At 39.1% G+C, this 17,032-nt stretch overlaps 2 protein-coding genes across 4 annotated transcripts; one reads left to right on the top strand and one right to left on the bottom strand.

Moving 5' to 3' along the window:
* The first annotated feature begins 1,722 nt into the window (after window positions 1-1,722).
* On the top strand, window positions 1,723-5,684 carry LOC113512105 (uncharacterized). 2 transcript variants are annotated; one of them, XM_031909233.2, is made up of 4 exons: window positions 1,723-2,232; window positions 3,741-3,871; window positions 4,538-4,680; window positions 5,227-5,684. In XM_031909233.2, exons 1-4 carry the CDS (start codon window positions 1,909-1,911, stop codon window positions 5,376-5,378), a joined length of 750 nt encoding a protein of 249 aa, XP_031765093.1. In that variant the 5' UTR covers window positions 1,723-1,908; the 3' UTR covers window positions 5,379-5,684. The 2 variants fall into 2 exon arrangements, with proteins under 2 accessions (XP_031765093.1, XP_026751686.1); XM_026895885.3 differs by having other exon boundaries at window positions 1,725-2,232; window positions 4,538-4,716.
* A 337-nt stretch (window positions 5,685-6,021) lies between these two features.
* On the bottom strand, window positions 6,022-15,996 carry LOC113517988 (protein cereblon). 2 transcript variants are annotated; one of them, XM_052896797.1, is made up of 10 exons: window positions 15,772-15,996; window positions 15,405-15,523; window positions 14,098-14,297; window positions 12,989-13,159; window positions 12,619-12,732; window positions 11,667-11,791; window positions 11,229-11,368; window positions 9,784-9,886; window positions 9,552-9,696; window positions 6,022-8,996 (listed from the first exon to the last, which is right to left on the bottom strand). In XM_052896797.1, exons 3-10 carry the CDS (start codon window positions 14,292-14,294, stop codon window positions 8,855-8,857), a joined length of 1,137 nt encoding a protein of 378 aa, XP_052752757.1. In that variant the 5' UTR covers window positions 14,295-14,297; window positions 15,405-15,523; window positions 15,772-15,996; the 3' UTR covers window positions 6,022-8,854. The 2 variants fall into 2 exon arrangements, with proteins under 2 accessions (XP_052752757.1, XP_052752756.1); XM_052896796.1 differs by having other exon boundaries at window positions 15,703-15,995.
* Between the last annotated feature and the right edge of the window lie 1,036 nt (window positions 15,997-17,032).

Here is a 17,032-nt window from a genome sequence, read left to right as displayed (position 1 = left end):
AAAAAACTAATACATAAATAAATAATTCCTTATAAAAATTATAGTTATTAAATCGCTCTGTAGAGGTAGTACTAACGGTCGCTTGCTAGCTGTTTTTGAGAAATACATATAAAACATCTTAAACATAAAAATTTTTACTAGTTTTTGACTATCTCAAATTATTTGCGGGATATATAATCGACATAATAAGTGAACGAATACAAACTTCTCAAAATGTATAAAACCACAGACATTATTTTACCATATATGATTGCTTTACGCTTCAACATATCTGATGGCAAGGAATTAGACCGGCTCCCTGCCAGCACCGGCCCACGTAGTAGCCACGGACCTCCCATAAAACCACAGACATACAATTGCAATTGATTTTATTTTTCCATGTTCGTCTTCATCCGATTTTTCTTTAGATGGAACAGGCAATAGTCATTTTCCCATACAGCCAAGTCTTATTTTGGTAGTTTCTGATTCAAATCCATATTAAAAGATATAAAGCTATTATTATTATTTCTATTTCTATAACAATATATAATACAATAGTGTATATTATGCTTTATCCATAAATATCAGTTCAGTATCAGAAATCCAGCAAAGTAGTAAGTAATAAATAAATAGGTATGTAAAATTCAAAGTTGGTGAGTGTGCCTTGAATATCGTGCCGTGTTTTCTGCTTTTAACCGACTTCAAAAAGGGAATGTTATGTTCTAGTTCCACTTTCTTTGTTCTTAGATTCCACTACACATTTTTTCATCCATATATATTCAGCAGATTGTCAATGAAGATAGACATTGTACAACTTTAGATCTAGTGAATCAGGATGTGAGCAATGCAGCTTTTTTTATACAACTCAGAATGCAAACGAGCTGACGGCCCACCTATAGATATGAGCAGTACTATGGACATAACAGAGTATACTGTTTCGCCTTTGTTTGTTATGTTATTCCTCTGTACCCTGTATATTCACTGCCATATCTCACCCTTCAAACCGAAACACAGCCATGCAAACACAACTGCTTTACGGTTGAAACACGAATGGGACAGAGGTATCCAAGCAAACGACTTTTGTACAAAGTCTCCGTCTGGTATAATTGATATGATATGTTTGATTGATGAATCATCATTGACATGGTGCGCAAAATCTTCGCCCGTGCCGATGACCGTCTGCACCTTCACCTTGACCTTTCGGACCTTGTCCCGCTGCATGCACGTCCTCCTGACGGCCGCCCTACTCTCAGAGGGTTCCTAAGCACGGGCTAAGGATGATGTTCCTTTCAACGCAACGCATCCTCAACCCATAATCCTTCTCTTCTCTTTGGAATTAAAGCCGGGTAAAATAATTTGTCCCGTAGATAGGTGGGACTACTCGTCCTAGAGGGAGCGGAAGGGGGTGGGGGACAGACATGTTTACTAAGTCAGGTCGACCTCCACGTGTTTCCCCCTGGAAACCATCGTGCTGAATTCCAGATGTATTTATCACGATGGGCTAAGCGGGCAGTTTCATCTTCACCTATCATTTGTCTTTGATGCCCCGCCAACGTATACTAATAACGAAGGCAGGTACCATTCTATTTTCATTTATTAAAAAAAACCGTCCTAAAGGGTTGAGAAGACTTGATTGATAGATTAACTGATGAATGACTTATTAACACAAATGACAGTTGACTAGACAACACTTTTAGAATAGTCTCTGAAATCTGTGGACAACTAAATAAAAAAAAAAAACAATCGATATTTATTTACCTGCAAATATTTGCTTTGTTTTGTTTACATCATTCTCTAATCTGTAGACAACACTCAATTGATATTTACCTGAAAATATTTACTTTTTAAGATTTGTACCTTATCAACCGAATTTGCTTAAAATGCATTTAAATAGTTATATATAATCAGATTCAATAAAATTTACGCGAAATGTATCACTATCAAAATCATCCCTATTACCAAGATCATTCTTATCAAAATAACCAACAATGCACAAGTTTTCAGCAAGAGAAATCACAAAACGGTTCATCCTCCATTCAACATAATGTATATACAGTTTTAGAAAATGTGCCTACGTCCCAAGACTATACCACTACTGTAAATAAAAATAAAAGTGAAGTTCCTCCAAAAGAAAAATCAAAATTATACACCAAAAAATCTGTAGTAGATACTTCTAATTTTACTATCGAGGAAAGATTAGTTGCAGCGGTTTGGGTGCATGAGAGAAAACGGTCAAAAACCACATTAGGACATGTAGGTAGTGTTTGTGCCTTTTATAATATCTCTATATATGTTTTTTTTTTATGGTTGATAATGGAATGGTTAAGGATAAGCAAACTGAAGTGGCAATGGCTGGTCACATAGCTCGAAGAACCAACAACCGATTGGGAAGAAAGGTTCTTGAGTGACAACCCCTTATGGTCAAATATAGTATATGACGATCCCTCCACTAGATGTAGTGACAACCTAAAATGCACTGCAAGGAGTTAGTAGATGCAGGTGGGACTCAGGACCGTTCATTATGGTAGTCTATGGTGGAAGCTTATGCCTAGCAGTGGACGGATAATGGCTGAAATGATGATGATGATGAATGGAATGGTTACCCCACCTATGCTAACGGTATACAATGGCGCGGCACCAGTGAGGAATGATAGATGAAAATGAAAGAGCAGGTCAAATAGTCCATCATCATAAATTCCACAAAAATTACTCATGATGGTTACCAAGGAGAATTGAATAGAGGTCAACCTGATAGAGTATATTGCTAGTAGTAGAACTGATAAATTGCCATTACTAACAATTCCTTTCCCTATATATGGGGGTAACCTTTATACTACATACATACACACATATCTGTCACACCTGTCTCCCATTAGGGCAGGCAGAAACAATGGAACACCAAATGCTTTGATTCAAACAAACCTCTTTCGCTTCTTCCACATTCATCAATCTTTATACTCTTTGGTTTAATATGTAATATGATGTCAAGTATTTTATTTATAATAAACATACATATTAAATTGCTTTACAATATTATGTTAAAAAAAATTGATTGTTATTTTTTGGTAAAATAATATTTTTTTAACAATAATAGAGTGGCTTATAGTGAAGTTCCATTGAGCTATATATGATAGGTAAAGATAGTGTTGGCAAAGAATTCAAATATTATCATGACAAATTGGTTTTAATTTAATTTCTTATTTAAAAGCTGTGCTCTTGTCGGTGGAGCTCTTGCCACTCACTATGATTTTCAGCGAGTCTCTTCATACAACACAACACTAAGTTTTTCCTTAATCTGCCTAATGTAACTATGCCTTGGTCTGCTCCTTTCCCTCCTTCCTTCTATCTTATAATATTCATAAGTTTGTCATGTGGTAATGAGTGTCCTGATATTTTTTCCCTTCTGATCGTAATATTTTTTTTATAATTTGTGTCTTATCCTGGACAACAAAATAAATAGACACCTAAGTTTTAACTAAGAAGCTTCTACAACCGGGGAAAGGGATTATTGGCAATGGAATGTGAGAGCTCCATTGCTAGCAATATGCTCTATTGACCTCCATATGGTTCCCCTTGAAAACATTCGAGAAAAATTCTTGTTGGATTCGTCATGATGGGCTAACTGACCTGCTTCATCCTCATCCATCACCCTTCACTGGTGCACCGCCAGTGTATACTGATAGCGCGGATGGTGTTACCATTTCATTATCACCCATTAAAAAAAAACATATCTACAACCTATTACTATATATTTATTGTAGATAAAAAAAGAATTTCGCCAGAGATTTGGCCGAGAACCACCGGCAAAAAACACATTACTAGCATGGGAGCGCAAGCTGTTCACACTTGGCAGTGTACATGATGCACCGCGACCGGGACGGCCTATAAATCGGTATGTGATAATTTGTTTACTCAATCGATAGCATTTTTGCTTCGAAATATTTTATTTAAAAAAAAAATTATCACTTGTGTAATTATGATGAAAGACCAATGCTCAGAAATGGAATATTTGACATTCAACTACCGAGCACTATTATGTGTAAATATATTGTATCAAAACGATAAAAGTACAATATAATTAATAGGACAAATAGATATGGAAATTCTTGAAATTGGTTTACAAGCTGAGAGGCACTCTCACATATCACATTTGTTTTATACAACTTAGAATGGCAAACAAGCTGACGGCCCACCTGATGGAAAGTGGTAACCGTCGCCTATAGACATGAGCAGTACCATGGACATAACAGAGTGTACTGTTTCGCCCAAGATACCCCCAATGCATTGTCATTCCTAAGGACTCAGGTGTTATTTCTCTGTACCCTGTAAATTCACGCCATATCCCATCCTTCAAAAACACAGTTATGCAAACACAACTGCTTCACTGTAGAAACACTAATGGGACAGAGGTACCCAAGCAATCGACTTTTGTACATGACAGGCAAGTTGAAAAACCTTTTTTGAATTTAGTTAAAATTAAAAACACACCAAAGTCTACTGAGGAAATCTCAAGATAATTCAAACTAGTTTTACACATTTTAAATTTTATAATTTATAGTCGAATTAAAATTGAGGAAGTGGCAGCGTCAGTGCGGTCAGCGCCGTCCTTGTCGCTGCGGGAGCGCGCGGTGGCGCTGCGGCTGTCCCGCACGACTCTGCACACCATCCTGCACAAGGACTTGCAGCATACCCTCCCCACGAGTAAGGATGAACCACTTGGCACGACTAAGACCACACGTAGGTGGTGCTATTTTTTTTTATCATGTAATTTGGCAATAGAAATAACTGAGACAGAAGTACTTGTGTAGAAAACTGTATAGTGGAGGACACTCCTGCTATGTTGCCTCTAGTCTTGGTAAAGTGTTTAATGCACTAAGAGTTTCCTTGTCTTGTTAGGATTTTCTACGTTTATTGAGACTAAATAATTACCTTTTTTTTTATACGACTTAGAGTGGCAAACAAGCTGACGACCCACCTGATGGAAAGTGGTAACCGTCGCCTATAGACATGAGCAGTACCATGGACATAACAGAGTATACTGTTTCGCCCATGATATTTATATCTATAGGTAAGGGTTACCAAATTCCATCATGTGGGATATCATCATAAATGGCGTAAAAAATTTAGGACTATTATGAAAATTTAAAAAATAGCCAAATCAGACTAGATTAGATAGTAATTGTAATGTGTCGACACACTTGCCAGCGAAGAGCTTTTTTTTATTTATTTATTTATTTATGTTTACAGGAAAACAAATAAAGAAAAGAAGGGCGAAAACAGAAAATATAAAAAAGCCACAAGCTACTGCAGCGCAGTACGATAACTCGGCCTTCGCACAACCTGCCGCGGTCTCTAGCACTCCGTCTGCACATTTGCTCGCTACACATGGCTTCACATAGTTTTTTTTAAAGGAATTTAACACAATTACTAAATATAGACCGTTAACTTCGTGCGTCGTTCCTGCGGGGCGATATACGGCACGAGGGACGCTTTTCAACCGACTTTTAAAAAAAGGAAGTTCTCAATTTGATGTTTTTTTACCACAATTGTTTTGATGTTTTGCCACAATTGAAGTCGGTTTTTTTTATGGAACATAATTATACATATCCCTCCGAGTACTTGTTCGGGAGTGTTGCGCTTAATATTGCCATATACAATTATGTGATGTTAGGATAAACAATTTATAATAAAGTTATAAACAAATCCTTTTCATTTTTATTAATTATTATTTTTAATGAATAAATAAATAAATTTTCCATAAAATATAATTATGACACAGCTCCTGGTAAGAGGATGCCCTATTCTGCATTGTCTTTACTAAGAGCCCACTAAGTCGAGAATCTCATCGGGCATCAGTTCTTCGACTAGACTGCCCCGTAATAATTCAGCTTGTAGATCTTTCGGTATATAAAATGGTATATTTATACACATAGAGGAAGCGTGTGTCACACGGGCTCCACACTGTAGATTACTAACAGATGTACAATTAATTATATCTTGGCTGCAAAGGATGAGGGAACAACAAACAAATACAGCAATGAGTACAATATCAACAATATACTTTATTAATTTAAAGGTTAGGTAACACAAATGGCATAAATGGTATATAATCTAATAATACCTATCTATTTACATAGTTGCACATTTACATTACTTTTGTAATGTGATACCGTTTTACACTTGATGTGACACAAACCACGACGATGTAATGTTGTCTAATTGTTACTACAAAAATATTGCTATACATATACTCTGGTATAATATACCTACTGAGATGCATTGTATACATACAGCGTCGTTACAATTCTGTCCCATAACTTGCCAACTTCGCGCACACTCTTAGACACTCGCACGGAATCGACGTGGTATACCATTTGCGTTACCCTATAAACATCAGAACTCCCCATCCGTACGCTTCTCACTACTAGTCTGCGATTTTATGGATGTGATCGAAGTTGACAGGCTATAGCTCTTAAACAGCATCGATCGCAATGCGATATGTAAATACAATAATAATAATGTACATTAAGTAATTAAATCAATTGAGCATAAAATAATAAGAGACGAAAGACTATAAAATATTTATATAAAAATTCCTACTAAGTACAGGTACAGTGTACGTTAATTCCGTTAAAAGATTATTCTGGTCCGACCACAGGGTATTTTTTTGTACAACTTGGAATAGCAAACAAGCTGTCGTGCCACCTGATGAGAAGTTGTAACGGTCGCCGTATACTGTGGTAAACCATGGGCATCACAAAACGCTCATGGTACTTCTGAATAGTAGCCATTTTTAAGGACTAGGGTGTTACGTCTCTACATTCCATTTTGTAATCTAATGCCACACGCTAATAATATGGTTAATCAAAAACGACGCAGCCATGTCTCAAGAAGTAATGTCTCTTACATAGAAAAAGATTTTTTTATAAATGACGGCAAACGAGCATGTGGGTCAGCTGATCGAAAGTGAATACCTACCGCCCACAGGCAACCGCAACATCAGAGAAATTGCAGGTGTGTTGATGGCCTTTTAGAAAGGAATATGCTCTTTTTGACGGTTTCTATATGGTATCTGTTCGGAAATTTGCTGGGAGTCGGTTCCATACTTTGATTCAACTAGATCATAATCTAAAGAGAGAAACTGTACCTAGACTAGCAGGTTGATAGAAGTTATAACGAATTTAAAATTTACTATTAAATTCCATTCTAATAAATCTTATAAAAACTAATTAAGTCCTCGCCAATATTTAATTTAAATTTTTTATTAGATTTCTTTTTGGTGATATACATTTTTGGCATTTTTATTGACATTTGCAAATGATGCCCAAAATTATATGTAAACAATAACTCTAAGATATGTAAATTAAATAATTAATATATACAAAAACGCAACGGCGCAACAGCAAGCACGTCACTTGCGTAAAAGTATTGTAGAGGTCAATTAATAAAACTAACATTTCTAGACATTGAATGAATTTTAAATTACTTCAATAACACTAAACAATAAGTTGAAAACATATTTAAAACATTTCAAAATACGCAAAGCGTAATAATGTTGTAAAAAGTGAGTTTGTCAACTGATTGGATTTTTTTTCCACGGGGACATACTTTGCTTAATTGGAGCAAATTCTCAAAAGATAACGTCTGTCAATCTATTAACTAGAATTATCTAAAGTGACTCATGTTCGGTTGAGTCCCAAATATTTGCCTCATTCCTTATAACACAGGATATTCTAACTTGGAAACGAGGCGGTTCGTATGCTTGGGTGGTACTTATAATTCTTCGAACATCTCTTTTAATTTCATTACAGATTACTGTAATTAATTTAAAAGTATTTTTCGAAGTTCGGCAACTGTGTCTTGTCATACAAATTAGAAAAGTATAACACGAATATCGAGTAGAAACAATCGTTACGACAAAAAAGCTAAACAAGCTGTCTGGCGTACAAACGGTCTGAAAAATGTTAGGTCATGGGACGCGGTAAGTACAGTCGGCAACAAAAGTCATTAAACATTCACCTTTATTCGAATTTAAAAAATCAATTCTGGTTCTATAACCTTATTGTATGTTCATGTAGGCAAATGAGCATAGAGATTTTGGATATTAGTATGTTCACCAAATTTTGGTGGTATCATATAGGTTAGATTTACACTATGATGCCGGTCACGGCTTGATCTCGATTTGGTAAAATATTATCATGTTTTTAAATTTATTTAAATAACTCTTGTAATAATAATAAATATTTATTGTGCATGAAAGAGATATGAAAGCAATTTCTTACAGACAACTTGATATAAATTGTTAAAAAGTACAGAGAGAAATGTAGATGGTGCCAGTCAAACAGTAAGTAAAAAAAAGTAACCAAATAAAATGTATATTATTTCTAAATATCATTTATATAAAAATAACAATAAATTACCTAAACATACGTATATAATATAAATAATAGTACATAAATATACTAAATAGATCAAGGTAAATAACATGTAGGAAACATCGAGGCAAATTATAGAGATGTGAAATGAGATTTCACCTGCCTCTTGAACGAGGCAAGAGATTGTAATGTCTGTTAGTCTATATTGACACAAATTTATAATTACAATATTTTTTGTTGTAAAACAAAAACAAAAGTTGAGACGTGCCCGTTTTTAGCTGTAATTGCATTCGCAGGGGGCAGGAGAATCATAAAAAAATTACTATATAATAATACTTGTGATTGATTAAAAAAAACTATTTCTAAAGCTGTACAGGTCAATTCTATTGCAGTTACGATCGAACGTGAATGTTTGTACTCGATAATATTTTAGCAGCGGGAGATCGGATCAAGACCCGTGACCGATGTTAGAGGGTGGAGGTGAGGGTAGCGCGGCGGGCTCAGGAGGCTGGCGGCAGCGGCGGCGGCGGCGGTGGCGGCGTGTACGAGCGCTCGGGCTCGGCGGCCGCGCGCGGCTGCACGTGGTTGCGGCACAGCCCGTAGAACCGCTGCGGCCGCAGGTTGCGCTTCAGCGCGTCGAACCTGCACATCACACCACAACACACACCACGTCACCAAGTCGTCCAATACCACTTACAAATTCAATCTTTCTCTTCTTCCCTACTCGCGGAGTAGGGAAGTAGATACAATTTTATATGAGAAATCAGTTCAGGGTACGACAGGGCTGATATACTAGAACCATATATAGATATAAATACCCATATAGATTTACCAGAGGGAGACTGTACAAAAGTCGTTTGCTTGGGCACCTCTGTCTCATTCGTGTTTCAACCGTGAAGCAGTTGTATTTGCATGGCTGTGTTTCGGTTTGAAGGGTGGGATATGTCAGTGAATTTACAGGGTACAGAGGAATAACACCCGAGTCCTCAGGAATGGCAACGCATGGGGGGTATCATGGGCGAAACAGTATACTCTGTTATGTCCACGGTACTGTTCATGTCTACAGGCGACGGTTACCACTTTCCATCAGGTGGGCCGTCAGCTTGTTTGCCATTCTAAGTTGTATAAAATAAAAATACTAGAACGTAAGAAGCCCTAAAAATAAAAATAAAATGCTAGTATAAAAAGTTGCGTCACCTCCAGCCTACGTGCGCCATGCAGCCGACGCAGAGCGCGATGGTCCACGTGTAGCCGGGGAACCACGAGTACTCGGCGGAGGGGGCGCCGTTGAGCTCCGTGTTGATGGCCGTCGACACCGTCACGATGTCGTGCATGTATCCCCCTGCACTCGCAGACACATATTGATCGATTAACAAGCTCTGCAATCCTATATAGATACTCATTGTATTGCTTATCGTGGACCATTTACCTAAATTCGTGTAGTTGGAGTGCACGCCCTCGCTGGACATTGCGAATATGTGTTCCCGCCGCGCGATCTCCCCCATGCAAGACGAACAGCATAACACACTTTTCTGTAAATCGGCAAAATTAATTCATTCATTATATATTGTTTCATAACAAAAAAAAAAAAAACAAACGCCAACATATGTACGTTATTACCAAAAGTACACGACTTTTATTATAACAAAATATAAATATTACTAACAATGACAATGGAAATAGTCTTAATCAATAGTGTAAATCGCCATGTGGTCCTGACATAGAATAGGCCACTCCTTCCTTTCCCGTAGATGTCGTAAGAGGCGATTAAAGAAGCTTATAGATAAGGAATGGGTAGCAACTTAGAACACCTCAAAAGGTTTGACCGCGGTTGCCAACCTGCCTGCTAAGCGTCCTAACTACTCGCAAAACTCCCCCAATGGTAAATGCCAAAATAAAACGGCCCCCTAGTCCCCGACAGCTCCGCTATTCCAGACCAAAGTGGTAGTTATGATTAGGGTGGAGCAGTAGGTGCTAAGTATCTCCGGCAAAAATTCGGCTACTGGAGCTGGAAGAAGAGGTGAACAAGTTATACTGGGATATTATAGGATTATCTGAAGTCCGAAGATGGGGAGGATACGGTGATCCTTGAATTCAGTATCTTGTTCTACCACCGGGAGGGCGACCATCCGACCAATGGTGGTATCAGGTTCATCTTCCGCAAGTTCTTCGTTTATAATGTATTAAAGATCGAGAAAGTGTCGGCAAGGGTGGTATACGTGGTACTCAGAATTACCAACAGGTATTCGCTGAAGGTTATACAGGTATTTGCGTCGACCGTAACACACTGACGATGAGATAGAGGCAATGTATGAGGACATAATAAGAGTCATACACTTCTCTAATACTCAATACGCGGTATTGATGGGGGATTTCAAGGCGAAAAATAGGGAACTTCGATATCGGGCAACGAAACCCCCGGGGACAGCAATTGGCTGCCTTCGTGTAGAAGGAGGAACTCTTTATGATGGACTCCTTCTTTCAAAAGCGGTCATATAGAAAATGGACCCGGGTTGACCACGACAGTTACTAAACAAAAATGAGATTGATTTCATCATGACGACTCATCGCCATTTATTCAATAATGTCTCAGTGATCAACAGGTTCAAAATCGGAAGTGACTACCGAATGGCACGGAGCACATTGAACTTGTGTATTATAAGCTAGAAAGGTTTCGTTTGACGTCTACGCTCCGAACTTTGTATGCCCTTTTCCAAAAACGTGGTGCCCCCTGGAAACCATGGTGCTGAAAACCAGGCCCTTTAGACAAGTGGCAGGCGAGTTCGTCGAATGATAATAGCTGCAGCGTATACCACGAACTGTGCGAGCGACCGCGATCCTTCCTCGTGTGAGTGCAATGAGAGTGTGAGTTACCCGGCTGATGAGCTTGACCTCCATGTGCAGGCGCAGCAGCGCGTTGTCGACCACGAACAGCGCGAGCCGGTCGCGCGGCGACAGCGCCAGGTTGGACGCCACCCAGAACGACAGCGACACCGGGTCCTCCGGCAGCTTGTCTATACGCCAAACACCACACTACATTACTAATTGTACTCGTAAATACTAAACACTAGATAGCTATCCTATTTAGCTAGTATTATTAATACGGAATTTGATATTTCTTACACTATACACTGACTTCTCTTGTATTACATGGAGTATATATATTAATAAATAATATTATTGGAGAATAAATTCATGCCTTATATACGAGTATATATAAGGCATGAATTTATTCTCCTTGCTGATGATTAAAGTTTTTGATTTACTCAAGCTAGGGAATCTGTGATTTTGATCGAAGAATAGAATACTTACCAAACATTATAGTTTTGAAGTAGTCTTTGATGATCTGCCGCATACGTTGGTAGTCAAAGATCTCGTATAGGAACAGCGGCCACGGCGTCACCACCGCGTCCATACTGCGCATATGGCTATCCAGTCTGCGGGCAGAAAATATTATTATTTAGAAACCAGAAACTTTAATACAACCTGTTTAAAGAACCTATGTTGGCTCTTCAAAAAGGGAGGACTAAATCTTTAAGGATTCTTCAAGGTCGACGACGCGCATGTGATACTCCCAGAATTGCAGACATCCATAAGCTACGGTAACTGTTTACCATCAGGTGAACTGTAAGCTTGTTAGCCACCTTATGCAATATGTGCGGTACGTACGGCGTGGTCGTGCGCGAGGCCCGGCGGCGCGCGTCCAGGCTGGCGAGGCGAGGCGCGCGTGGTATAGCGTGCGTGCGGTACGTACGGCGTGGTCGTGCGCGAGGCCCGGCGGCGCGCGTCCAGGCTGGCGAGGCGAGGCGCGCGTGGTATAGCGTGCGTGCGGTACGTACGGCGTGGTCGTGCGCGAGGCCCGGCGGCGCGCGTCCAGGCTGGCGAGGCGAGGCGCGCGTGGTATAGCGTGCGTGCGGTACGTACGGCGTGGTCGTGCGCGAGGCCCGGCGGCGCGCGTCCAGGCTGGCGAGGCGAGGCGCGCGTGGTATAGCGTGCGTGCGGTACGTACGGCGTGGTCGTGCGCGAGGCCCGGCGGCGCGCGTCCAGGCTGGCGAGGCGAGGCGCGCGTGGTATAGCGTGCGTGCGGTACGTACGGCGTGGTCGTGCGCGAGGCCCGGCGGCGCGCGTCCAGGCTGGCGAGGCGAGGCGCGCGTGGTATAGCGTGCGTGCGGTACGTACGGCGTGGTCGTGCGCGAGGCCCGGCGGCGCGCGTCCAGGCTGGCGAGGCGAGGCGCGCGTGGTATAGCGTGCGTGCGGTACGTACGGCGTGGTCGTGCGCGAGGCCCGGCGGCGCGCGTCCAGGCTGGCGAGGCGCGCGTGCCGCAGCGGCGCGCCCGGCTGCACCTCCGGCAGCACCCGCACCTCCACGAACCGCATCCTGCACACCAAATGCTCAACACTTAATATTTTTAATCACTGTTTGTTCTTTATAATCTAATCATAGGCATTATTCACTAGTCATTCCCACAAAATGATAAACATTTTAAAAATTAGAAAGCCCAATTCATAGATTTTCCAAGTTCAAAATAAGAAGTGGATGTTCGTTTAGTTAAATAAGTTTGTGAGTGCAATCATCATTTCTAAAAACAATAAAAAGTATAATGGAGTATGATGCGGTATTGATTAGAGTATACCTCTTGTAAATGTGTATGGGCACGGAGCGCTTGGGCATGTCCAGCAACCGGAAGCGGTGGTTGGCGCGCGCCTTGAACGTGAGCGAGGAGGGCGCGTCCTGGCCGTCCACCAGCCCCGCCTCGAACACCTCGCACAGCACGCCGTAACCCGACACCATCGTGCCGCTCTCGCTGTGTCATACGTAACAAAACACCTTACATTTCATGACAGACAGTCTGCTATATATTTTAGATATGTAGGTTCCAAATAAGCTGACTGACTGAAGAATGACTGAAAACGTGGTTCTAAGTTTTCAGTCAGGGACCACATGCAATGGAACGCTGATATATCAAATAACATACAATTAGCTACTCTCGGTCACACAAATGCGATGACGACATAATGCCTAAGACGCTCACGCCCGGCATCAGCTCGCCAATTATCAGGTCTATAGAATATAGACAACAATGTACATTATATGTTCTGTGTGATGCGCCACAGTTAGCAGTGCACGCATTGACTACATGCATTGGCATTAGTATTTTTTTTATTCCACTGAGGTGGCAAACAAGCATACGGCCCACCTGATGGTAAGCGGTTACCGTAACCTATAAACGCCTGCAATACCAGGGGTATTACGCGCGGGTTGTCGACCCTGAAGAAACCTCTTTACCCCTCTTTTGAAGAACCCCATGCTGTAGTCTCTTGGGAAAACCTCGGCAGGGAGCCGATTCCATAACCTTAGGGAGGGACTGACCTATTCGAGGGAGAAAACATCTCTGAAACCGCGTAATACGCGACCATTTAGGCTATAGGGTATGAGCGTGAACTCCCTGTCGATGGCGAGCTGTACGATGGTAGAAAGTGGCCGTGGGCATCATATTGAAAAATTACTCTAAGCACAGTCCGTTGTACAAGTGGTAGAACACGCAGAGTGAGACAAATCTCTCCTAAAACTTAAGGGTTTGATACCACTTGTAATCCTGGGATTGTCAGAGGTCATCGATATGTATATTTATGTGAAAGAAGATCATGGTGATACATTGAATGTGGCAATCAATTAAATCAACTTTTGAATAATAATTAATTTGTATCACACTTCCTGCTGCACAAATGAAACAATACTCACTCAGGACAGAGCAGGCCAAATAGCTTGTCATTCCTGATGGCGCTGGCAAGCACGGCAGCGTCATGCGCGTGTGGCAGGAGCATAGGTACAGTCTCGCCGGGGAATACGGCTCCGTGGTGTGCCACCACTGGCACGCGGCCCACCCAGCCTGCTTCCAGCACACTGCGTCCGCTCATCGCCACCAGCCCCGCACCCATATACTGACCACATACCACATTACTTTATACATCTCATCATCACACCAGTATGGCCCCATCTCCCCAGGTAGAATAGCTCTGTCTTTAATTATGCTATTACCTACTCCAACTCATTGTATTTTTTATTTAAAACTACACTTATCAACATCACTTTAGTTGTTCATTCATTGAAAAACTGCTCTTTTCTGCATCTAAAGTCATCATCATCATCTCAGCCATTATCCTTACACTGGTGAACATAAGCCTCCCCCATAGACTGCCATAAAGAACGATCCTGAGCTACCTACATCCACTGACTCCTTGCAACGCATTTCAGGTCATCACTACATCTAGTGGGGGGTGGTCCTACACTGTGTTTATACTTATGTGGTTGCCATTCTAGAACCTTTCTTCCGCATCAGTTGTCAGTTCTTCGAGCTATGTGACTATCCCTTAGCCACTTCAACTTGCTTATTCTTTGAGCTATATCAGTTATTTTGGTTCTTTTGTGGATATCCTCATTTCGGATTCTATCACGCAAAGAGACTCCGAGCATAGCCCTCTTCATAGCCCGCTGAGTAGCTTGTAGCTTTAGCATACGGGCAATCATGTGAGATCATGTTTCGGTTCCATAAATCATCAATTGTATGTTGCCAGGTCCAGTCTGAATTAATTGCTTTTTATTTTTATTAGTAAAAACTTCTCCAGTAAACCATCAAAATTAGTGTAAATAAATAAATTAAATAAATTGTCAACTGAGAAGATCTGAGAAGTCTGCCAGAGAAGGTGACATAGGACCATCATCATACAATTAAAAAAAAAACAAAAAAAAACACAAATCTAATAATAATATTAGAAATTATTACATTACTTTAAAATTTCACTGGTATAATTGGCAATTTATTTGTTTGTTTCCTAAATAATACTTGGCACAATATTAGATTAGGAGGGATAGGTCAAAACTGCAGTGAAGTGGTGTTTAAGCAGCTTCAAGCTCTCAGTATTTTTAATTATATACATCATTATTTAATTTTTCACATTCATACCAGTCTACATTCAATCACCAATACTGCATACGCTGTTTAAAACTAGTAGAAGAAGAACTACTAGAAGTAGTAAATACTATATTACCGAGTGCGAAGCTGCGAGCGATATATCGAACTGCTGCTCCTCCTCATCTGTCTCTTCGTCTTCGTCTAGTCCTTCGCCCCCGCCACTGTCAGGTTCATTATGGTCACTATTGTCGACAGCTAAAAATATTATGAATATCAATAAATCACCTAAATTATTGGACAATAACAGAATATTGGCAATGTATTACAATAAAAAAATATGTAATTCTAGTTAAACAAAATAAACAACGTAGTTTTTTGACAGTCTAATGGAACCGGAACGCTAAAATGGAACACATTGCACTGTATTTATTTACCATTGTCTTCCATGATTCTTCTGAGTAATTCTCGAAGGAGCGCAATTTTGAAGCTTATAGCTAACTTACTTTTGTCAATATTTATCGGATAATTGTATTAAAGTATGCAGTACAATTTATCGAAGAAGACTTTATGACAATATGCAATCATATACAATAATGAAATTATCATTTATAAATCTGAAAATCGCGTTTTTGTTTTAGTATGTTTTCGAAGAGAGCTTTTGAAATTAACTTTCTTTTATTAAAAGAATTTACTTTATGCAAGTAGGTAAATAAGCTATTTTATATTAAACTAGATTAATTGCAACGTATTTATAAATTCTTTTTAGATATCACATTTATTAATTTTTTTATTTTAAATTATATTACAGCTTTAATTTTTACTATACAGATTACTGATGTGACCTATTAGCCTGCTTTATAAAGAGTTTTTCGTTCAGAAATAAAGTAGGGTAGTAGTAGTAATAGTAAGTGTACAAATGTATATTGTAATGTATAAAGCAAGTAATCCTAAGAACAAAATCCGATATCTAAGTAATCATTACAATATGCTGATAACAGTAGATTAATAATTTCTAAACACTTCTCAAAAAATAGTCAAATACCTACAATAGATAAATATTTGACATTCTATTCTTGACGTAGAATAGAATGTCAAATATTTATCTACAGTTGTCTAGATGTGATAAAATATATTTCTCATTCGATTATTGAGTTTGAATAGTATTGTTTAATAAATTCAGTAATCGAAATAGGCGTAATATCCGGTCCAAGATAATTTATGAGAAAATCAATATATAAATATACTATACTTTGGTCAACGCATTTCCATAGCTATTCAGCGTGGAAATGCAGCAAGTCTCCTAGGTACCCTACCAGCTGGCAGTGATGTTAAGGAAATTTTTTATCTTTAACTATTTAAATTTATTCCATTAGAAACATTTATCTCATATTATTTGTTAATTACACCTAACAATATAATTTATCTCATACACTGAGTAGTAAATATACAAATCATTAATCTTATAATTTTTTTTAATCTTTTTGGAGACACATTTATGTATAATAAAAGGAAAATTGTATACCTAGAGAGAAGAAAATCAAATACAGTTAATAACACTTTTCTGTTTAAAAAAAAAATTAAATTAGAGTTTATTATTTATATATAATGAGATTTAAAGAACACATTATGGAATTTTATTATGATCAATTCATACATTAAAAAAATACATTTCAAATAACCTTCAATTAGTTATCAAAATATTTTCATTCGATTAATAAAATTAATCGAGTATTTGAGTTCAGAAACTAGGCACTTATCTATTCT

The sequence above is a fragment of the Galleria mellonella genome, unplaced genomic scaffold (assembly GCF_026898425.1).
Source record: "Galleria mellonella isolate WM207_F2 unplaced genomic scaffold, CSIRO_AGI_GalMel_v1 utg34, whole genome shotgun sequence".
NCBI classification, from domain to species: domain Eukaryota; kingdom Metazoa; phylum Arthropoda; class Insecta; order Lepidoptera; family Pyralidae; genus Galleria; species Galleria mellonella.
This window is presented reverse-complemented; position numbering and strand designations above follow the sequence as displayed.